The 24,631-nt window shown below is 33.1% G+C and overlaps 2 protein-coding genes across 2 annotated transcripts; both read right to left on the reverse strand.

Annotated features, from left to right (window-relative positions):
- Positions 1 to 10,119: 10,119 nt before the first annotated feature.
- On the reverse strand, positions 10,120 to 13,123 carry LOC8273533 (adenosine kinase 2). The gene is made up of 11 exons (XM_002531632.4): positions 12,831 to 13,123; positions 12,360 to 12,413; positions 12,241 to 12,287; positions 12,074 to 12,105; positions 11,871 to 11,972; positions 11,726 to 11,793; positions 11,443 to 11,519; positions 11,243 to 11,340; positions 11,022 to 11,159; positions 10,742 to 10,925; positions 10,120 to 10,522 (listed from the first exon to the last, which is right to left on the reverse strand). The coding sequence occupies exons 1-11, from the start codon at positions 12,914 to 12,916 to the stop codon at positions 10,380 to 10,382; spliced, it is 1,029 nt and encodes a 342-aa protein (XP_002531678.1). The 5' UTR covers positions 12,917 to 13,123; the 3' UTR covers positions 10,120 to 10,379.
- A 6,340-nt stretch (positions 13,124 to 19,463) lies between these two features.
- On the reverse strand, positions 19,464 to 24,042 carry LOC8273543 (phenylalanine ammonia-lyase G4). Its single transcript, XM_002531631.4, has 2 exons — positions 23,459 to 24,042; positions 19,464 to 21,460 (listed from the first exon to the last, which is right to left on the reverse strand). Exons 1-2 carry the CDS (start codon positions 23,866 to 23,868, stop codon positions 19,711 to 19,713), a joined length of 2,160 nt encoding a protein of 719 aa, XP_002531677.1. The 5' UTR covers positions 23,869 to 24,042; the 3' UTR covers positions 19,464 to 19,710.
- Between the last annotated feature and the right edge of the window lie 589 nt (positions 24,043 to 24,631).

Consider the following 24,631-nt stretch of genomic DNA (forward strand, 5'->3'; position numbering starts at 1 on the left):
TTCCCTATTACTACTTCCTACAACTTGCACAAATGGTTGGTCATTGTGACCATCATCTGCATTAGCATCTAAAACTGAATGATCTATATACAAATCAAGAACAGACCATTCAGCATATGACTGGTCAAATCTAAAAGGCATTTATCATTGTGTATGGCAACAAACTCTCGAGTCAAACCACTTTTATAATAAATGCCATCTATTTTTTAATACTCTAATTTTTTAACATAATACATTATATTAAGGTAAGACATCTCATCTAAATCTAAATTTTTCTCTACACAGTTTACTACCCCACCTATATACTCATTCTTACTGTCATTCCTACTTATATTACCCTTGTGATGGATGTTCAGAACAATGAACACCTCTTTCATTCTGCACTTTAACAGATCATAATAAATACAACAACATTCCATAAATTTAAGACATTAAGTAAACACACAGCAGTAAACAAGTTAGTTTTAAGCTTCCATGCATAATAAACAAGCTCTAAAATATCCCAATACAAACCCTAACAAATACATTCAAAAAATACCAAGTTAAGACCACATGCATCAAAAACCCCCAACATTTACAGTAAATAACAAGTTGGGATCACTACAACACAGAAGAAAATTACACATCAAAGAAGATAAAAAACAATGCATACCTTTTTGTCGCTCTCTAGAGAACAGCCAACCCTTATGTTTCCTAGATTTACTCAAGTGCTTAGGGATAACAAACCAATTCTGTGATTGAAAATAAGATCTAGAGGATTTAAGATTTCTTTTTCCTATTCAATCTCGGGTCAATTAGGGATTTAGATGGTATTTACTCTCTTTACAATACTCAACAAAACGATGCGTTTTGCATTAAATAAAATACAATTTTTTATAGAGAGAGAACAAATTAGGAATTTAGAAGTACTTATCAATTTCTTCCACGCTCTAAAATATAGAAACTACTGTATACGCGATATATATATTTGCTTCGTCTTAAGGCAATATATTATATCCTTACTTTATTTAAAAAAAAATACTTGCAATATATATGCTTTGTTGTTTCACTTTTGCATATAAAATTATGTAAATTTTATGGTACACATATTTAATCCAGCATTGCTTCTGAATAACAAATTCCATATATCAGTACAAAGGAAATTCTTACACAAAATATCGTGGCTGCTTGTGGTTTTCTCATTCATATTAACGTAATGGAAAGTAATAGTTTAGGATACACCAATTCTTCTAGCAGCGATTAATCATCCCCTTATTAAATTTTCAAAGCCTTCTGAAGGTGCATTATAGAATTATTCTTTCTTTATATTATAATTATTAGAAGAAAATCAATCATTAACTAAACACATTTATACTTTTTTTCTTTTACCTCGTCAACGCTTCTAAAAACAGAAACTGTAAAATTATATTAAAAGTTTTATAAATAAATTAATCTCAACCCTTGAATTGTCATATTATATTATTCTAACATTCCAAAAAATGTACACATTTCTAATAATTACATGTAACACAATAATTGATTTTAGTAATTTTATAACAATGAAACCAGTGTAGCTTATTGCAATACTTGTAACTTTAAGTGATTTATCTAAATAAAAGAAAAGAGAGGTAAATAATTGAACTTTTTGAGGGTGAATGTTCGTTGGTCTTAAATTGTAACACCCGGAATTTTTTTTTATATATTTAATAGTGAGTTTTTATTTAAGTTAATTTTAGCTTTATTTTATTCAAGTAAACTATTTGAAAAATGATTATATTTTGGTTATTCAAATTTTTTTTCCAAATGCATATTTATATAAGTAAAAATTATATATTGGAAAATTTTGGAAGAAATTATAAAGGATGTTTTTATAAAAGAAGTTTGTGGGTTAAATTGGAATTCTGCAGGATAAAATTGTAAGTAATTAAGAAAGTTTAGGGACCAAATTGCAATAAGAAAAAGTTTGGGGGCCTAATGTCGATATTGAAAGGAAAGAAATCGAGGAAGAAGAAGAAAGGGAGGAGAGAGAGAGGCGTCGGCGTCCATGGTGGACGGACGCTGGAGGCCAGGCCGAGGGCGGCGTTAACGTCGGAAGGAGCGCACGGCAACGGCGAGCACGATGGTGGCGGTGGAGGCAGCTGGCAGCGTCGGCAGGCGGCGGAATCGCGCGACGTGTGGCAGCGGCTTCCGAGCGTCGTTCCGGCCGTTTCCGGCGACCTTTCCGGCCGATCTTGGTGGCGATCGGCTCCCCTTGGAGAGAGCTTCCTTTTGGCGGTAGCGGCGTCGATTTTGGTGACCGGAGGAGAGAGTTCCGGCGAAGTGGAGGCAGCCGCATTTTTGGGTTTATCCGGCGAGATCCGGCGGAGGATGGACGATCGGAGGACGTATCCCGACTCTCCTCAGCTCAAGCTTCGCGATGGCACCGGTTTTGTGGCGATCGGGCTCCGTTTGTAAATCGACGGTCGAGATCGTCCGTAAATCTCTCCGGATGATCGGGTGTCAGATCGAAAAATCGGAAGTAGGGATCGTCATCAGCGCGTCGTTATGAGTCCGATGGTGTGCTCGGATCGTCGATCGGACTCCGGCGGCCGGAGGCGAGTCGACCGAGCGATCGAGCGTCTCGGTAATTTTCTTTGGCCCGTTAATTTTAGAAATTCTTGGTTATTTGTGTTTATTGGATTATATTGAGTATTTGATGATTTTGTGAGTCAAAAATAATTGTCTGTCAGTTTGTCTGCCTCGTATTTTGTGCTGTGTGGTGGAGTCGGGAAATAGTGAAGTTTGGGGACCCGACTCCTATTGTTTGAATCGTTAAGTATTTGAAGTGTTCTTCTGGCAGGTCCTAGACCCGTTTTTACGGGGGGTAATGTTCGTGTTGTAGGGGAGGTTCTGCCGGATTTTCGGTAGAATTCTCCCGAGTCGAGATTCTTAGACAGTCAGTCCTAGGAGTCTAGACCTAGGATTAATGATCGATTGTCTTAGCGTATTGATAAATTATTTTCCGTGATTAGATGATCTGTCTGTTCGGCTCGCTCCAACCGAGGCACCGGAGCAGAGCTAGGAGGTCGCCCAATCCTGTGAGTTAAAGTCATTTAATCTTTGCTAGTCTGATTTTAATATGCTATTTAGAATTTGTGCTTAATATGATTATTAGTATCGCAAAATAAATGATTTCACTTGATTATTAATATTTGAAATAATATAAATATTATTATTAGTATGTTATAATAAGATAAACGTTATTATTTTTCCCCTCACAAATTGCACGTTGTTTTACCTTAAATCTTTAATCTTTATTTCGATATGTGTTGGTTGAGTTCATCAGATAATGATATTTATTATATGTGATGATTGTGTCTTGGAAAACGTGGCTTGTAGAACATGCCGGTAATGATCATGGACATGTAATAAGATTTTCATGGGTTTGCCCTGGTCGAGCATGGCTCTGGGCTGATTTGTGTAAATTAAGGAGGTAAGGTCTCCGGTCGAGCATTGCTCTCAGGCCGGCTTATTTGGATACTTAAGTGACCAGACTGGAGGTAAGGTCCCTGGTCGAGCATTGCTCTCGGGGCGTCAGTCTTATTGGATTAAGAGAGCCGAATGGCTACTAGATTTCTTATTTGGAATTCAAGTGATCAGACTGGAGGTAAGGTCCCTGGTCGAGCATTGCTCTCGGGGCGTCAGTCTTATTGGATTAAGAGAGCCGAATGGCTACTAGATTTCTTATTTGGAATTCAAGTGATCAGACTGGAGGTAAGGTTCCTGGTCGAGCATTGCTCTCTGGGCGCCAGTCTTATTGGATTAAGAGAGCCGAATGGCTACTAGATTTTGGGGTTTAGGGTTCTACCGAGCCACTCGTCCCGTAAAAGTAAATATATATTTTTATTTATTTATTTATTATGGTATTTGATTATAATGTGATTTGTATTTACGTGCATGGTTGATATTTTGATTCGAATGATTAATATTTTATGTGAAGGAAATAGTAGGGTATGATTATAGTATGGTTTGATATACTGATTTGAATAATCTATGTTTTCTGAGAAGAAGCAATAGTCCCTAGATTATTTGATTTTAACTCACTCTAGACCGGTCTCCATTTATGTTTTTTCAGATTCGTGACTGTTAGTTCTCTCGCGACTCTTATTCAGTAACCCGACTCCTTCATCATCGGGTGATGTATTTGATTTGGTATGTAAATTGGTAAATCTTATATTCTCCGCAGTAGTAATAGTAAATGTATCAGTTGTAAATTTTATGAGCTTCGGGTCTTGCCTAGTTTTTCTGGTAGATCGAAGTAATTTTGTAAAGTGTAACTATTAAGATAATTTGTGGTTTTAATAATATTAATTTGAGATGAGATTTGTTTAAATTAGTGAGTGTCAGGCTTACTACGGGTTTCGGTGGCCTTAAGCCTATCCATTCCCTAGTGCCGGTCACGGGTCCACGGGTGGGGTCGTGACATAAATAAAATTCATATCAATTTTACATAGTTTATTTCTTTTAGCGAGTTTAAACCGCTCCATAGGTTAGAAAGTACATTTTCAATCTTAATTTTTAATTTATTATTTTTAAAATTTTGAAAATTCTTTTTACAAAAAATAGATGAATCGATGTTTTTTCCAAAAGCAAATGTGAGAAAAACATTTTATAAGAAATTAGAAAACACAATATATTTAATCAAAAAAGTTTAAACCTATTTTTTTTAACATCCAATAACAATCTCAAAAAATTTTAATATCAATTAAAAATACTTCTCAAAATTTCACCGGAGAAAAAAAAAGAATATTCTAGTCACTGATGTTTAAATTAGCAAGTTTAATCTCTACAAAAGTATCTGTAAAAAGTGCTTGATTTTAAGGACTACAGCTTTCCATGATGTAATATTAGGAACTAAGATGTGAATTTTCTTTTCATAAATTAAAGGGCGATTGTGTAATTAAAATATAAAAGACAAATATGTAAATATAATTTTTATTTTTTAAAATTAAAGGACTAAAATATATAGCCATCAACAATCTCTAAGGACTAAATTTGCAAGACTTGCAATCAGAAGGAGCCAAGTATTATTAAGGTAAAATATCAGGGGGGTTTTATAAATTATAATAAAAGTTATTTTAGGGGTACTGTCCATAAAATCACGTGGGAAACAGGTTCACCAATAATATGCCTAATGCTTACAATCATTGCACATTACAGGATCACAACAACCAACCAAAAAAAAAAGCTTTAATTTGTGGAAATTGAAATTGTGGGTCCTCCAAAGGCCACTCATCTTATTTTCTTTTCTTTTGGGATATTTATATATTTATTTCTTTATTTCTTTCTTTCTTGATTTTTTGGTCCATAATTATAAATAGTTGGACCTCCAAAAAAAATCATACTAATTCTTTTCTAGTAGAAATACTATATGATTGATATTTATCACTTTCAAAGTGTAAGTCCATAAATAATACTATCAAATAATCTAAGATCATTTAATCTCTGATAAATTTAAAGATCAGATCCTTAATATTTTTTATTTTTTCTCAATTAAAAGAGATAGCTGGAAAAACTCAAACAAGTACAAATTGAGCAATTTTACATATGATAGACCTAAACCAACAACCAAATCAAGGGCCAAAAAAATTCGGTTGCTCTTTTTCTTACAAAAATATCAATTTGTATCTTTTCAAATTTATCAAATGCTTTTTTCAAAATATCGGATTATATTTTTTATTTATTTTCACCTATTTCGTTATATTTTAGTAAATATGTATTTTTGGTGTTAAACATTTTCGAATTGAATTCAGTTTCTTTTTTAAAAAATTTTGAATATTTAATATATATTTATTTTGTTAAATATATACCTTTTTTGTGACTTTTTTCAGTTTTATAAATATTTTTATTCATATTCTTTTTAGCTTTCTAAACTTTAAAAGAAGTATTTGCAAATTTAAATAATGTGCTTCATATATGATATTCTCGACACATCTTCAAATATTTAAATCAGTAAAATAACTCTTATATTTTTTTTTATTCATTACTGATACCATAAAATTAACTAAAATGCAATAATATTTTATAAAATTAACGTGCTTTAATTCAGTTTCTGTCAAAAGTATATTAAATATATATAGTTTTTTTCAATGTATATCTGGTATTTCTTTTTACCTTTTCTGGATTTTTTACTTTGTTATATTTAATATTAAAAACACATTTTTAAATCCATAAATTAGTAAATAAATCCTAAATTCTTATCTATTCCTCACTGGTAGCACAAAATCAATAAAAATACAATAATATTTTGCAAAAACTAAATTTGTATTGTTAAATTCGGGTCTTTTTGGGATATTTAAAGTTTACCTATAGCTTCTTATATTTCTTTTTTAGTCAGTGATGATTTTAATGCTGAATTATTTATGAACATCAATGTTGTTGGTTGGCTTCTTATGTTAAATTGATTTTTTTGCAACTAGTTTTTGGTATTTAACTTCAGAATATGATATTTTATGTTTGATTCTAGTTGTTTTTTCTTTTTTAATTTTTGCTCTTTATTTCCGTCAAAAAAATAAATTTTAAGTATTTTTGTTAATTAAATCTCGTTTTAGGGTACTTTTGATTTCAACAATTTCTTTGGATATTTTTATAAATACTTTCTATTTTTATGACATTGATGAAAAAGTCCTCAATTTTAAAGGGTTTATCTAAAAGGGTACAAAAGCCACTAAATTCAAAGGCTTATACTTGAAGCCCAAGAAATACTCAGGCCTACAATAGTCATGAATTTACTAAAATAACCTTGCAGTGAACCTTCTCTTTTAGAAAAATCCATTATCTCCTCCTTCAATTCTACTGTAGAGTGCGGGAAGACAACTAAATTTGATTAAATGGAAGTAAATCGCATAAGAAGTTTGATTTTTAGAGTATTTCACCTTTAAACTCTGAAAATTGATAATGGATAATACTAAGAAATTTACGGCAAAACTCAGTTGCCTCCTTCGTTAAATCTACGTCATCTATATCAGTCATTATCCGTGTCATCTAAATCAGTCATTATCCGTGTCATCTAAATCAGTCATTCTTTCATTCCCTCTCCAACTCTCGTCTGCCAATAAATCTTATAATACAACGGCTCGCAAGAGATACGGATAGCGCCTTTACCAAAATTTGGCCAGTCATCATCTATCACAATTTTATTCTACAACAAAAAGGCAAAATGAGACTAACAAAACACAAGCATATACCAGATGCCCATTTATATAATATCCATAAACTATTCAGATATTATGCCACTAATTGTTGGTTACTAGTTTTAATAAGAGAGGAAAAAGTAAGTATCTCATGGCAGAAGCGATTGTTTTAGCTCATATTCTTCGTTTGTGAATAAAGTAAGACCATTTTTTGTAAGGGTAAATAAAGTGTATTACTTTTTTCAATATTTTTTTTTGCTCAATCAAAAGAAATGTTAGTATAAAAGCGGCTTAAAGCCCAAATCAGTACAAATAAAGCTCATACAACCAAGGAACATCGAGCTAAAGGAACCAAAAGTGGATCTAAAGTCCAAATAAAATCTAATCCTCAAAGGAGTATTACGACCGGGTATCAAATCCAAAATACAAACAATAGGCCCAAAGCCTGTCCAACGATCGACTCACAAGCCTATAGAAGGAGAAAAATTATGAAAATGCTCTTGATGTATCTCCTTTCTAAAATCATCTTCTTTCGCTGCCTCCTCCTCCACCACTGTTGTTTGTGGCCAAGAAGCAGTAAGCACAATAGAGATAAAGGGGTTTGCAGCTGGACCAACCCACCATAAATAATACCTATTAGACTTAAGTCTTGCCCACTAAAAAAATTAGCAACCCAAGAGCAAGACCCTTAGTCAACCTAGCCATAGCCGGATGGAGTTAGATCATCTACCAATAGTAATGAGGTTTGGCCAAAAAGGAAGATAGACTTCAATCCTTGAACCTCCAACACCAGCACCAACAGTCTCTTCCCCCTTTCCACCAGCAACCATCAAAAGATAGCTCCCATAGCATTGAAGAAGGTAGGAGAGTCAGAAAAAGCCAGACTCGACTATGGCAACATATCCACCACAAAAATAGAAAAAACGGGGTTTCACATTGGTGGCCGAAGCCGCAAGAGGGTTCCCCCACCAGAAACTCTAAGATGGGTAACACAACAGAGGTTTTTACTTAGAGAGAGAAATAAGAGCCACGACTATATCCATTTTTCCATTAGAGAAGGTAACAACACCTAAAGGCAATTACATAAGAGACTCGTATAGTATTTAAACATAAAACCCTGAAGATCTAATCGAGGAGAGCTAAGCATATAGCATCCTACAAGATAATAGAACCTAATATTCGTTCGACAACTGGCACGTTTGCTCTTTTCCTCGAATAAGTATGTTGAACTCTAATATCTCAATTTCAATCCAATATATACCTGATCTTGCATGATAGCCAAGTTCCTTATGGTACATCACAAGTTGTTTTGTTGAGGACATCAACTAAATGCTTAGTATCATATTCAAAATAACATTTTTTACCTGTTATCCCAAACTGACCTAAGCCCATCAATCACACCCTAACCCTCTGCACCTAAAACCTATATTTAGGAATGGCAAATGTTAGAGTATTCACCCATTAAAGGATACTCGAAACCAATTAAAAGACACATATCCAAATTCGTCCTAAATCCGTTTAAGAAATTGCCTTTATTATCTGAACTCATCCTAAATCGGAATAGGAATACATGCATACTACATGAATCCAATTAAAACTAATTTAAATCAAATAGCTATTAAACACTATTTTATGGATATTTAAATATGTAAAGGGTACCCTACACGTTACATACCCACTTATATGAACATTCAGGTAATTGAATGGTTTACCGTTTATTACAGTAATTAAATTCTAAAATATATTAATAAAAATTAATGAAACCAAAAGGAATACAAAATATAAACAAATCAAATCTAAGTATCCAATATTAAATATTTAATAATATTAATATAATTCAAGCATAAATTCAATAAAATTTTAAATAATGTTCTAAATAATAAAAACCAAATAAGATGCAATAAAATTTAACATAGTCAGATTCGGGTAACGAGTATCCGCGAGTTCAAATCCGAACCTAACCCGAATCCAATACGAGTAGTAAAATCAAATTTCAGACTCCTACAAAATTCGTTTATTTTTACCAAAATCTGTCTTATTAGGAACCGAAAATATCCATCCGCTTGGACTAGGCCAGAAGAACACCGCCTAATTCATTCCATGGTTGGTATTGACTGCTGAGCGTATTAAAAGAACAATATTATGAATTGTATATGAACATAAGGCATATAGTCCAGACTCCAGACGTGAGATGACCTAAAAATCCTTTCATATCCCTTTACAACATTAGTAGGACAAGGGTTCTTTACCTTGATTGGGGTCACTGGTGAGGTATGGGTTGTGCTCCCTGCACAAGTAGTGCATTATTGCATCAATAACTAAAAGGAATCCTAGTCGCTGTTCTAGTTTTCTTTCTCATGGTGGGACTAACATGTCCTCACCCACTTCCTTGCTCATTTTAGGAAAGATAAAATCGAAATTCTAAGAATTCATATTAATTGTCTGCAAATCATGATGTCTTCAGATACCAGAAGAGCCGATCGATTCCAGCTCCAAATATATTTCAAAATGAGAAATAATTGGTGTAATATAAATAGGAATATAATTAGTGTAATATAACTGGTTACCTAAATAGTAATATAATGGCCAATTAAATATTCATAAGATAGAACTAAAAACACACATATATAAAAAGTTTATTATATTATTCATAAAATTACACAAAAATTATTAGACTTCTCATTACTATTTTCATTATATCCCACTTGCTAGCTTCAGGTGCTCCTCTTCTTCTCTTTCTTTGCCCCCAGTTGTTTCATTGTTAGTGTTTTTCCTTTTAAGCTTATTTATACTTTAGAATGCTTGTTCCCATAGAGATCAGTTAAAATGCATCTATTTTAACCATATAATTACATATTCTAATTACTACCATTATTCATTAGTAATAATGGTAATGTCATCATTACACACATTACATTATCATTATCAACGAGCACAAGGTAACATTAAAATCTCTAAGAACAAGTAATGAACCAAAACCGGTCACCATTCAGATATGAATATGAAAAACTGTTATGGTGGATCATGGGCATATAGATATCCTCATCCATGGAGCGAACAAGGATGGATCCTTACCACATACAAACACAATATTAAAACAAGCAAACTCCTCTGCCAAACTATATGGGTTCCGGAGCAAATAATGTTGGCCGCCACGATAGAGTTTTGAAAGGGACCATGCTCTTCAAACAAATTATAAAACTAAAGAGGGTAGGAGCGGACATCAACCTAACTGAAGTCTGGCTTCTCTGGGTATGTGCAGCCTGACCTTTGGATGATCACATTTGCTGCATAGCATCCAGCTCTCACGCACTCCTCAATGGGCTTCTCTTGGACTAGCTGTGACAGAAATCCACCGACAAAAGCATCCCCTGCACGAGAGAGAAAAATGTTGCCTTGATTCATCCAGATGGGAAGAATTAATAGTTTTACATGTGGAGGTCCTCTTTCAATAATCTATTGTACTTGTGCGCCAAACAAGCTCGCCATAATATTCCTGGAACTTCATTTTTTGAAGGCATCACTACTGAAACTAATAATACCAAGTGCTCCAGTACTAAAGACCTAGAGATGGAAAAAAGAGTACATACCTGCTCCATTGGTATCAACCAGCTTCTCCTTTGGCAACAAGATCACAGGGAATAATTTCACCTTCCCATCCTCAGCAACCACAACAGGATCAGCACCTTGAGTAATGACAGTAATTCTCTTATGAGTCCCTGATGCCTTGGGCCACTGGGAGATCTTTTTAGCAATCTCCTCAACGTTATCAGTCTGATAAACCAAGAAAATCAGTGAGGTAAGACCATAAGGTAATAATAAGAGCATGGAAATCTCTGATTACTGAAAGCAAACATAGACACAAATTACCTCCCATCCATGAACCTTGGCGAAGGTTCTAGCTTCTGTCTCATTCCCAAAGACATAGTCCATGTATGGTAGAACTTTCTCCTGGGCGTCCTTAAAGAACTCACAGATGAATGGAGCTGAAAGATTCATTGTGAAGATCTGCAATTGCATCATTACCGTCATTAGGACCTCCAATGTTCAATAAGCAAGACTTTTTTCCCAAACAAGGATATGTGCTTTACCTTGTTGTTTGCAGCTGCGTGTTCAGCAACAAGCTGAATGGACTCAGGAGAGACAGTAAGGAAAAACCCGGCAATATAGAAATATTTTGCTTTCTCAACTGTTTAATATAGAGGTGTCATACAGGTTAGAGCAACAGGAATGCATACTAACCAATAAGCAAAAAGCTAAACGTGTAAGAAACAAGAATTGAAACAAGTACCTAGTGCCCAATTTTCTGGTCTCTTCAAATGCTCAGATTTGTAACAGTTTGCTGCTGACAAATTTGCAACTAGTGACCTGCACAAATATTGAAACTCTACCACATCAAACTACAACAAATAAACAATCAGATCAGAATGTGTTATGTAAATCTTTTACATTGAATCTTATCTAAAAGATGACCAATGCAATATCAAATTTGAACATATCTTGCCAAGTAGTAATGACTGACACATTAATGAGAAAATCCAAATCTGAAATTTAGCAAATAAGGTAAAACTGACCTCTCACCACCAACAACGCAAACGCCACAGGTCCCTGTAGGAGCAGTTTCATCCTCATAATAATGTACCTGAACACACGTTTTATATAAATCCTCCAAGTGATAGACAACCATAAAAACGGAATTAAGAATAGAGAAATCTTTACATTGACACCGGCTTTCTTTGAGTTTTTTGTCATCTCCTCCCCAAACTTATCCTTCCCAATGCAGCCCATATAACTTGTTGCACCAGGAATTTGAAGCATCCACTGCAAGAAACAAAAAAGTTGAAGGAGAATTAACTAATGAATCACATGTAATAGAAGAATAGGTAAAACAACTATCATTTTATAAGCTAATAGAAGCAAACCTGAGCAACTTTTATTGAGTTTTGTGTAGCACCTATGTATAACAAGACAAAACAATAGTTATTAGTTGACAGACATCAAGGGATCTTATTCTTCAATAACTTGGAAAACAAAAGTCTAGAGAAATTGACACCATTAAACTTCTAATCAATGAAATTAAATTTTTTACCTCCAGCAATATATTCTACATTGGAGTTGTTAGCCATTTCTTCGTACCTTCAAAATTTACAACATGATGGAATTGTTTAAGCATCAACTTAATTAAAAAAAAAAAAGGTAGAAACTTACATTGGCAAGTGCTTGTCTTCAGCAAGGATAGCATTGTTAAGCTTGATTTCATATCTGTTATATAATTAAGTAACAAATATTAAAAGGGTATTTAACAAAAGGACTAATAATGATGCAAATGTATCATTTACTAGAATTCATTACTATAGCCATTTCAAAGAAGTGTTATTTGGATCCAGAAAAACAGCATCACATTAGTATTCCTAAAGTTTAGGAAACGCATTTACACAATTAAAGATAAGATCTTTTACATTCTTTTTTTTTTTTGGTATTAAATTTTAGCTCAAACATTCATTCATTTCAAGATTCCAAACACTTACAGTAAAGAAACGATAAATAAATCTTAGAAGCTACAGATCTGAGATCACAACCAAATCCAATTAAAGTAAAATCAAAGTTAAAGAATACTGAACAAAAGGAAATTATAAAGAGCAAAAAAGGAAAACAGATCCAGTGTATTGGGAGACTGACTTATTAAGGAAATCTTCATCAACAACAGCAGAAATGTCGAGAAGTGGGTTACCCATGCCCAAAAGAATTCCTTCGTATGATGCCATTATTTATTATTGAAGCAGGAACAGAGTACAAAGCGAGGGAAGAGAAGAGAAAGAAGTGACTCTTTTTTTTTGTTTCTTGAGAAGTGAGATCTTGAGAGGTGGGAGTAGGTTAGATTTTATAGAGAGAGAGGGAGCGGGTGGTGCTGTTGTTGGAACTTGGCAATTGGTAAGGTGTCGGTATTGGCACCAACCCCCTCAATCCGCATTTCGGCCTTCTTCCTTTTCTTTTAATCTTTTTTTCTTTCCTTCTGATGGAAAATTTCGGCCTTTTCCTTTTGGGTCTTTTGCGTCATTATTTTGATGTTTACTTTTGGGCTATGGTATATGGTTGGTCTTCCATTATGGTTCTTGCCTTTTTCTGTTATATACTCTTTTCTTTTTATTTCCTTTGTTTTGGCTGATAAAAGAAAAGCACAAGCTTTTGAATTTTTCTTTTTACTTTGTATTTAAATTTAAATTTGGCATCTAAATTTATCCCCGAGATTATTCAATACTTTGTATTTATTGTCAAGGCTAATATGTAGTTTTAGACTTTTGATTTTAGTATTATATTTTAATATTAAATTCAATTTTAGTGTTTAAAAATAGTGAGCGATCTTATTATTAAAATATTATTGATTAAATCCATAAAGTTAATAAAACTCCAAAGTTGAAAAAAAATAATTTTATATGCTTAAATAATATTGTTTAAGTTAACAAATATGATGTTGATTCAATTTTTTTTTATTATCGCTAGACTTCACGTCACATCAGCAAATTTGACTGATAATTTACTGAACGCTAAAATTAAAATTAGTATTAAAGTATAATATTAAAATTAAAAAATTAAATATTATATACTAAATAAAATTTAAAAATCTAAAAATTATTTATTAAATTTGATACGCTATTTCTAAATAATAAAATATCCTTTTCAATTATTTTCTTCTAATTATACCTAATATCAAAACATAACCACTTTAATGGATATATCACGCCATCTTAGTAAACCTCGCCGTTATAGTAAGACCTTCTCAGTCGCCTTAGCTTGGTATTTAATGTTACATCCCTGAAAAAAAAAAGATAAAAGAAACTCCCTATTTAATAAATTAATTTAAGTTCCCGTTAAAATCAAACTATCACCTAAAGTAGCACCATATAACTGGATCAACCATAGAGGAATTGTTCGACTCTTTATTAGCTTTAACCACAATAGCCTTAACATTTTCAACTGAATTCTAATTGTTGCCTTATGTTACACCAACACCAACTTCTAGTAATTCAACGTACATAACATCACTCATTCAGCCTTAAGCATGGTTAGTCGTACCAATAGTATTACAATTTTTATAAGTTTTCATCCACTGTTATACAATATGATAATTATGCATAAATTACATATGTCTAACTAAGACAAAGAAATTTGAATAACTCGAACCTATGACAAATCATCACAAGTCCAATACAAATAAGGATTCCTGATAAAGAGAGGAACTCCTAACAACATTTTGGGATTGTAGGGATCAATCCAAATAGAATAAAGAGATAGAACTTGACTAGAAGACTAACACTCAATGAATAAGAAGATGAGTCTTATTCTTATACGAATAAGGACCAACTTAGCATTATATAAGGAGGGTTGGCCTACAATTGAGGTATCTTGTATTCATCTCATAAATTTATATTCTTTTACTTATTCTCTAAATCTCTAACCTAAGCATCAGAGTGGATTCAAGAGATCACCCTCTGGTGATTTCTTTGTTATATTTGTTTATCTGTAATTATTTTTTAGGATCATTGTGCTAGGTGCTCATCTATACTACTAGGTGATTCATCAAGTGGCATTTACTATGGGAACATATTTCAAAAAATCATTTCTTTTATTGTAACTAATATTGTACCAGTCGATCCTTCAAGAGGCGTTAATGATACTTTAATACCTCATGCACCACCAATCATCCCACCACCAAAAAATATTGGCAATCCTAAGCAGTTAGGGGCATCTCAACCCATAGGTTAATCTCAACTTATAATCTTGACTGCATTAGTGATTTCATCACCACCCACTAGAATTTTCCAATTTTTTTGGCCTTACATGGATAATCATCTGGTGGTCTCCCTTCCACTATTTCCTTAATTTCTCATGGTCCTCTCAGTCCATCACACTTATATATACAAGTTTCATATACCCTACAACCTTTCATTTTGACACCTATAAATTTACTAATAGTCTTTGGTACTTCACAAACCATCCAAGCTCTCTCTACTCAAGTTATTATGGCTCAAGCAATGCAACAATATTACTAAAATCTTTTAAGCCAAGCTATGATGAGCTATTAAACACTAGCTACACGGAACAACCAAAATCCAAACAAATTCTCATCCTACCAAGGGACCATAAGTCTGAACAACATGATCTAGCACCAAGAAGGTACTACACCATATGTGACCAACCAGTTAGAAAAGCAACATAACGAGGTAAGCCAAATAATAAGAGATCATGAGACTAGCTTAAGTTCAAAGAGCCATAATACCCAATGGAAGTAAGTTTTTGAGAATAACGTGAAAAAGAGAATTTTAAAGGCTTTCCAATAAATAAAGGGGAAAAAGTGCTTGAGAAAAAATATCTTTAGAGTTGGAAATGCTTTGGCAAAAAACATCCTTATAGCCAAATTCCCTATTCATTTTAAGATGCATGTCCTAGATTCATACAACAATTTAGGAGATTTTAAGAGCCATGTCTCAAACTTTCAAACCAAGATGTGTCTGATTCTATTTTATGCAGAGTTCTCCTTACCATACTAAAAGATACTACTCAGAAGTAGTATCAAAGCTTGGTTGAGGAGTTTATATAAGATTTTAAGCAATTAGCTTCGGCATTCTGAGCACACTCATCACTAGTGTACTTCCAAAAAAGAGGTCCAATGATCTGAAAAAGTATGTCAAGGAAAAAGAGAGAGCTTGAAAATTATGTGGAGAGGTTAAAAAAAAAGTTGTCCAAGTGGAAAGGTTAAAACACAATTCCATGACAAACAACATTAATTCAAAAACTCTCTCACCATTGATCTACCAAATACATATCAAGAGCTCATGAAGAGAGCATGGAGCTTTATAAAGTTAGACAAATATTACCGAACATGTAGGAGGAAAGATATGGACAATAGAGAATATAAGAGTAAGGATGAGCAACCAAAAGAGCAGGATGAGATGACAATAGGCCAAGCAAATAAAAATAGGTCAAATAGATATTAGTATGTCGAACAGATAAGAGTAGGTCGAGCATATAAGAATAGACCGAGTAACTATCAAGAAAGCTCTAATCCGAGCAACTATGAGGAAAGCTTCAAGCAACTATAGAAGAGAATATAAGAGCAAGGATGAGCATCCCAAAAGAGCAAGACGATATGATAATAGGTCAAGCAGATAAGAATAGGTCAAGCAAACAAGACTAGGTCGAACTGATAATAGTAGGCCGATCATACAAGAATAGACCGAGCAACTATCATGAAAGCTCTAATCTAAGCAACTATAAGAAAAGCTCTAACCTGTGCAACTATAAGGGAAGCTTTAATATGACCAACTATGAGGAAAGCTCTAATTCGAGTAACTATCAAGAAAGCTTTAATTCGAGTAACTATCATAAAAGTTTTAATTCGAGCAACTATCAAGTAATCCAAGCAATTGTGAGAAAATCTCTAAATTGAGCAACTGAACTCTAAGAAGAATAATTCAAGAAAAGCTTTACACCGAGCAAAATTGAACTTGTTAAAGACAGATAAAAAGCTCTAGAACAAGGAGAGGAAAGAATATGGATGGTACGTATCCTACTTTAAAAATTCAAAATACCCGGCCAATTCGAGCAACTCAGTTAAAGATACATCGCGACACGAATACCTATCTTGCTCAAGGGAGTTTGCATTTCTACATAATCTTTCTCATGAAATATACAAACATCATTCGAGGATACCCGAGTTAGACTGAACATTAATATTTGATATATGCTAGGAAGGGGACAAGTGATAATTATGCATAAATTACAAATCTCCAACTAGGATGAAAAAAATCTGAACAACCAAAACCTATAATGGATGATCACACAAGTCCAATAGAAATAAGCATTCCTGATAAAGAGAAGAACTCTTAATAATATTTTGAGATTGTAGGGACCAAATCCGAATAAGATAAAGAGATATAAACTAACTAGAAGACTAACATTCTACAAATAATGAGATGAGTCCTATTCTTATACAAATAAGGATCAACTTAGCATTATATAAAGAGGGTTTGGCCTATGATTGAGGTATCTTACATTCATCTCATAAATTTATATTCTTCTACTTCTTTCTTGAATCTTTAATTTAAGCATCATAATAGATTTAAGAGATCCACCTTTGGTGACTTCTTTGTTAAACTTATTTATAGGTAATCATCTTTGAGGATCATCATGTCAGGTGTTCGTCTACCCTGATAGGTGATTCATACTATGCATGGCAATATATTAAAGGGAAGAAAAGGGAGTTAAAAGAAAGGAAAGAAATAAAATATTTATCATCTTGTGTTTGGATATATAATAAATAATTATTAAAGAGAAGATAGAAAAAATTAATTAAATTTTTGACTTAAAATCATAGAAATAAAAATAATAATTAATTAAATTTTAATATTTATTTATGAGTTGAAGCTTTCTACAACCTAAATCAAGGGTAATCAATTTTAACTTTTACAAGAAAAATGAAAATAAATCATTCCTCTTTTAATTCTCTCCCTTTCTGAAAACTTTTAGGGATAAGTACAAAAAAGGTATCATTGTGGTTTCACCGCTTTATGATTTTAAATATATATTTTTGTAAAGACAAAAAGAGGTATGTGGTTACAAATCGTGACAAAATTGGTATCTCGCTGTTAAAAAGTTTCAATATATAAGGATTTAGCTATTTTCACTCCGATCAGCTATCATCATTATGTTGCCTATGTTTGACAATGTGAGATTAAAGCTTAACAACTTCTAACTTTATTTTTTAATTATCAAATTGATCTCATTGGATCAATGATTTTTTAAACTGCGATTTGATGGTCAAATAACTCTAAATTCATATTATCAAACACAAGCAATATAATAATGATGATCAGAATGAAGATGGCTAAATCCTTGTGAATCAAAACTTTTTAACGTTAAGATATATTTTTTGTTACAATTTGTAACCACATACCTTTTATTGTTAAAAAAATACATACTTAGGACTTGTTTGGTTCAGCTGATCAATGCACCTGGCAGCTGATGATAGCTAGTAGTTGGTGACTGATCAATTAAACCGTTTGGTAAAATTTTATTAGCAGTTGTTGTTAGTGTGTTAAATGACCATTGAGGGTATAATTTATCTTTAAATATATTTTATTTTATTATATTACATTCAATGATACAAATTAACAAAAATAATTTATAATATTTAAAAATATTATAGTTAATTTTCTTTAGCTCAATTGTACTTACTATTAAAAATATTTATGAAAGTTATTTTAGAAATAGGAATTAAAATTTAGATTCCACTAATAAAAATCTCTAATTTCAAATATTATAATTATAAATATTATAATTATTTAAGTATTAAGAATAATTTTAGAATAATAATTATTTATTATAAAATATAAAAATTTAATTAAATGAGATCAACTTAAAATAAGCTATTATTAATAAGTTTTAATAGAGATAATAGTATCCAAATAAATTAAAAAATCAAATCAGCTATCGGCTAATAAGAAAAACCTCTAAAATAAGCTGATATAATCAGCAGCTGATTGAAACTCAGCTATCAACTGTTGTTTCTTAAGTCTTTACCAAACGTTTTAATATAGTTATTCGGTGAAAAACAACTATCAACTACATCAAACATCTGAACCAAACACCTTTATAATTTATTATGTCTGAAATTATCTATTTTAGTTTTACTATGCTAGCAACCGATCTATCATGGCATTTTCATAGCCTTTCTAGAGGTGAATTCGTTGAAGAATGAACATTTAATTTCTTGCTTAAAATGCTTATAAGATTAGTATAACATTTATGTGAATTTATTTTTGTCAAAGTCAATTTAAGTAGCTCAGAAATATTAAGCATGCAAATTGTAAAGATAGTTAGTGGGGTGAAGAAAAGAATAGGAATAAGGTTCAATTTGTTTTTTGAAACATCTTGAATAAGTTTATTTTAACATTTTTTAAAAATTTTTAGACCATTTTAGTTCAAAATCTTACTCTTTTAATTTAAATTATTCTTTAGTTGAGAGAGTGGAGTCATTGTCCCTTAGGAAATAGAATAACATTTTTTTGAATGAAATAAATAAATAATTTAGTAAATCTTAAAAGTCATTTATAATATCTTTTGTTGTAAATATTGTCTAAAGAAATATAATTTAATATTCTTTTATCAACTTGACGAAGAGTGAGTTATGCTCATTGAAATGAATAATTTGAGCTAAAAAAAATAAAATTTATAGTTAAATTTGTCAAAAAAAGTTTAAAAAGGAGCCAAATTGAGATTATACAATAAATTCATAGGCTAAATTCAACCTCATTCCAAAAGAATAATATGGAGAAACTTGTTATAAAGAACGGTTGATCTTGATTGCATTTCTTGTTATACACTTGGTACAGAAACTCGTTTCATATTACAAAGAAAATTTCATTCTTTGATGAATTAAAAAAGAAAAGAAAAAACATTGAGAGATACAGTTTGATAGTACTTTTGTTCTTAAATTACAAATTAAACATGGCAAGTAAACTTGTAAGAAAATGGAAAAAAAGAGCATCATAAAAACATCTTAACATATAGGTAGAGGAGCACCATTCCACTCCTTCAAGCATTCAAGCATGGGGTCAATCAGCTTCCCTGCACACATTGCTGAGAAAACCTTGTCAAATTCTTCGCCTGGCGATCGGATCTTTTCCCCGGTGAGCAAACCAGTACCCAGTTCTTCCCTCACAAACTTGTATAATGGGTATGACCTGCATTCCTTTATCTTGTTGGGAATAGCAGGATTACCATTATCATATTCAGTTCTTGCATTTTCTACTTCTTTAGGCAAAAGGGCCTTAAGTTCCTCCTCAAAAGCTCCAATCTTTTGAAAAATTGAAGTGCTTGAATTCTTCTCCTTTTCACCGTTCAACAAAGCATGATCAACTAGTACTTGCCTTAGCTTTTGCATCAATGGATAGGTTGCACTGCAAGGATCATCAATGTATGCAAAGATGTATTCTCTGTCGACAACTTTGAGCAGGTCTTTTTCGCAGAATCTTGATGGGTGAAGTTCGCCATTGAAGCCCATTGTCAAGACTCTTTTAGCAACTTGACTGACTGTGTTCTTGACTGTACTCTTCAAATTCTCCTCCAAGTGCCTCAGGTCAATTGCTTGACATAAAGCAACTAAGAAAGTCGAAGACATAAGCTTCAATATATCAACAGCTTCAGCTGTTTTCCTAGCAGAAATCAGACCTAATGAGTTGACATCTTGGTTGTGCTGCTCTGCACTTTGAACATGATTAGTGACAGGATTGGCAAGGAATTGAAGCTCTGAGCAGTAAGATGCCATGGCAATTTCAGCTCCTTTGAAACCATAATCCAAGCTTGGATTGCGGCCACCAGTAAGATTTGAAGGCAACCCATTGTTGTAGAAGTCATTAACAAGCTCAGAAAATTGTGCAAACATGAGTTTACCAATTGCTGCAATGGCTAAACGAGTGTTATCCATGGACACACCAATTGGTGTACCCTGAAAGTTGCCACCATGTAATGCCTTGTTTCTTGACACATCAATCAATGGATTATCATTCACAGAGTTGATTTCGCGTTCGATCATTTTTGTTGCCGATCTAATAACTTCAATCTGAGGGCCTAACCATTGAGGAGATGTTCGAAGAGCGTACCGATCTTGTTTAGGCTTTTGCAAAGGATCAACCTCATGTAGTTTTTGAGCTGCTTTGATATAAGAACTACCATCCAAAATATGTTCCATTATAGCTGCAGCTTCAATTTGGCCAGGGTGATGCTTTAATTTATGTGTCAAATGGTCAGTGAACTCTGGTTTTCCTTGCATAACTTCTGCAAAAACTGCTGATAGAACTTCTGATAGAATTCCCAACACATTAGCCTCAAAAAGTACCATTGAAGCTAAGCCAGAACCAACTGCAGTACCATTCACTAATGCAAGACCTTCTTTTGGTTGCAAATCAAAAAACCCACTATTGATCCCAGCTAGTGTAAAGGCCTCAGTTGGGTCCAAGGACTCTCCGTTCGGCCCGACGCACTTGGAGTTGGGCCGGCCGATGAGGAGCCCAGCAATATAGGACAATGGGACTAGGTCACCAGAGGCAGTAATTGTCCCTCTTAAAGGCAGAGATGGAGTAACGTTGTGATTGATAAACTTGGTAATAGCTTCCAAAATTTCAAATCTTATGCCTGAATAACCTTGTAGCAAGGTGTTGATTCTCACCAACATAGCTGCTCTAGTTGCTGAATGAGGCAATGTGTGGCAAGACTCTGTGCCATTTCCAAAGATCCCAGCATTCAGGAACCTGGTTAAGTAAAATTTTCAAAGTACCATGTCAGAGTTTAACAACCATTTAACCTTAAGAAAACATGAACATGTAAAAAATGAGAAAAGACTAGTCTATTTGAGATCATTACAACAATTGTTGGTGTTATTGCAGTGACTTGCTTAATATTAATAAGTAATTATGACTAATTATTTTTGTAATTATTTTAATGAGTCATTATGACAATATTAGCTATATTGACTCATTATTTTTCTAAAAATTGCAACATGTTTGACCAGAATTCCATTACCAAAGAAAATGAAACTGATCACATCATACTTAGGTGGTGAAAATAACTTGGGTTCTTATTATATATATGGAAAAAGATAAAGACATTTCTTGGACATTTGATGCGAAATACCCAATTTTCAAATTTAAAAAAGAAAAAAAAGGGCACAACATGTGAATCTATCAAGAACTTGTCTCCTTGGACTGGATATTTTTACTTACGATTCATTGACTTGGTCACATGAAGACCTATATCTTTGCTTATGTTCTACAATTCTTTGGTGTTTTTCATTTAATTGTTTCACCAATTTCTTAAAACAAGTAGAATAATTTTTATTTTTGTTGTTGTTGATGAATCAAGATTATATAATGTTCTAGTGAGTTTCTTTCCTAACCACAAGGGGTCCCCAATCACCCCCCCCCCCCCCAGTCTCTAAGACCCATCATAGTATAATTTGGCAGAGATTGGAATACAAAGTCTGCGGTTTCAAAAGGGGTCCCCCAGTCTCTAAGACCCATCATACTAGTCTGTATATATATTTATTTATGAAGCATACCATTTTACTCGAAGGTGGTTTCTTGCACTCTTAGTTGAAAAGTTTTTATTTTCTTTTTAAATCATGATCATAATAAGTCAACTAGAAGTAGCTATCTTTCTTTTATTATTTTATCAATCATTTTATTTTGGATGTTTTTATTTTATTAATTTGGTCGTAAATGAAATGACACTTCAAAAAACAACAAAAGACTGTTCAAAGAAATTCATATAATAGTACACATTAATATCTACTTTTAATATATATAAAGAAAAGATGTATTACTCTTAGCTGGAATCATGGAGTTCACATCTAATATTTATCTTTTTAAAAAAAAGAAAAATACTTTTCTTAGATTGTAAAATAACAACAATTCGGGTAATCAGATGTTCAAAATCTTGCTGGCATAGATGCCAAGTCAATTCAGAGGCCACCAGGGCTTTAATATTTGTAAATTTAATGGACCGACTATGCCATATATCTTCTCCTTGAATTAAAATTGGCACTTTATTTCTGCTTGCTATAACCAAACACCAGTGGCAACAATAACAGCCACATAAAATATATAATTGCTGGTTGTTCCAACGATTCTAGGTGAGTGGAAGAGCATGAAATCATTTAAAATAAATAAATAAAAGAGAAATGCATTTTATACTTCTTACTTTCATGCGGCATGCACCTTTATAATTATACCTAGATTTTAAAAAGATCGAAATTCTACCAATATATTTAATTAATATGAAATTCATTAGATTATGAATTTTGAATTCGAACCGGTTAAAATAAATTAGCTAAAGAAAAATTAATAGTAAAATTAAAAATTTATGTTTAATTAATTAAAAGTAACTAATTAAATTTGTGTCCTGGAAGTATGTGACCCTCCAGCGCAGTTCACCTAATTAAGGAAACAGAAGGTCACTAGAAAGCTAACAGCCCTCCATTTTAAGGAAACAGTCTCGTACCTTCGTGACAATGCTACTTAGAACTGGAGTAGAATATTATTATTATTATTATTATTTTAAAAAGCAAAAATAAAAATCCTAACAACTAGTTGCTAACAAATACTACCAGGCAACGCACCATTGGTTTTATTTTTTGTAATCATGAATTTAAATTCTACCCTTTTAAGGATATGCTATCTATAGAAAAAGTAAGGAATTATTAGACAAGAAACCTTATAATTTGGAAAGAAAAGTATCATTGTGATTATTACCTTATGAGCTCCCTTTGGAGGGCGCCACCTTGCTTGGTTCTTCTATGAGAAGTTGCACCAAAACCAGTGGTGACACCATAACTATCAGTTCCTTTATTCATGCTGTCCATAACCCAGTCACTGCTAGCCTTGACACCGGCTCGAGCATCCTCGGATAGCTCTACCTTGATCCCGGCATCACGGTTCGCAATAGCGGTAACTTGTGCGATGGTCAAGGTCTCACCACCTAGCCTGACCACAGGCCTCCTGTACTCATCAACCATGCGCTTGACCTCATCGAGATGGCTCCCTTTGAGCGAGTCTGCTAGCATGCCCCAGTTCAGTGGGTCATGATGGCCAGCAGTAGCAGTACAGAATGATTCCAATGATGAACCGTGATTGTTGTTATTATCATCATGAGAAAACTCCATTGTATATGGACGGACTTGGATAAGTTTTTCTTGGAAAGCTTGGAAGATTGATGAGAAAGGGTAAGGGAAAAAGATGAATGAATTGGGAAATGCTATGTGAACAAAAAATAAAAATGTTAGTAGTTTTAGCTAAAGGAATTTTCAGGTGAGATTACCCAATAAAATTCCTGAGTCTGTTCACCAAAATTGGCTGCTTTAAATAGAGGTTCATTGAGTGTTGGGTGGGTAGGCCGACGGGTTAGTTGGAAAATGCATGAGGCCGTTGGATCTTTCTTGGATTCGACGGGTAGGATTATGACACGTAGAGAACTAGTGGTAAGTGGGATGCCCCCTAAGGTGGGGTATGATTTGGGCGGGTTATACTTGTCAAAAACAATAAGATTGAGAGAAGGTTGGGAGAGAAAGAGAGAGGCTGGGGGATGAGGGTTGGTGAGAGGAGGCACATAAGCACTACGTCAATGTCATGTGTCTCTCTACTCATCTCTCATTCTACTAACCAAATTTTGCACTACAAATTTTGCAAGCTGATGAGGTATATTCTAGTTGTTTCGTCCTCTCAGCGTGTGCCACGTAAATTAACTTTGTCTTTTCAGCTTATCACGTCACCATCAGTTGTCGGAAATTGGACATTTGGACTAAATTGATATACTTTTTTATACTTTTGGTACTATTTTGATTCAAATTAAAGTCTTGGTATCAAATTGATATACAGTCCCAAGTTTTGGTACCAGCTAGGCAATTTACCCACAAATTTCATTATATA

Source organism: Ricinus communis, chromosome 6, assembly GCF_019578655.1.
Source record: "Ricinus communis isolate WT05 ecotype wild-type chromosome 6, ASM1957865v1, whole genome shotgun sequence".
Lineage (NCBI taxonomy): Eukaryota > Viridiplantae > Streptophyta > Magnoliopsida > Malpighiales > Euphorbiaceae > Ricinus > Ricinus communis.

What these genes read in the sequence shown, in the direction of transcription:
- LOC8273533 (XM_002531632.4), bottom strand. Translation starts at nt 12,916, where the DNA reads ATGGCATCATACGAAGGAATTCTTTTGGGCATGGGTAACCCACTTCTC. An exon ending in GAAGACAAGCACTTGCCAAT is followed by an intron (nt 12,288 to 12,359) that starts GTAAGTTTCTAC and finishes TAAATTTTGAAG; the next exon opens with GTACGAAGAAATGGCTAACA. An exon ending in ACGCAGCTGCAAACAACAAG is followed by an intron (nt 11,160 to 11,242) that starts GTAAAGCACATA and finishes ATGCAATTGCAG; the next exon opens with ATCTTCACAATGAATCTTTC.
- LOC8273543 (XM_002531631.4), bottom strand. Translation starts at nt 23,868, where the DNA reads ATGGAGTTTTCTCATGATGATAATAACAACAATCACGGTTCATCATTG. An exon ending in CTCCAAAGGGAGCTCATAAG is followed by an intron (nt 21,461 to 23,458) that starts GTAATAATCACA and finishes TTACTTAACCAG; the next exon opens with GTTCCTGAATGCTGGGATCT.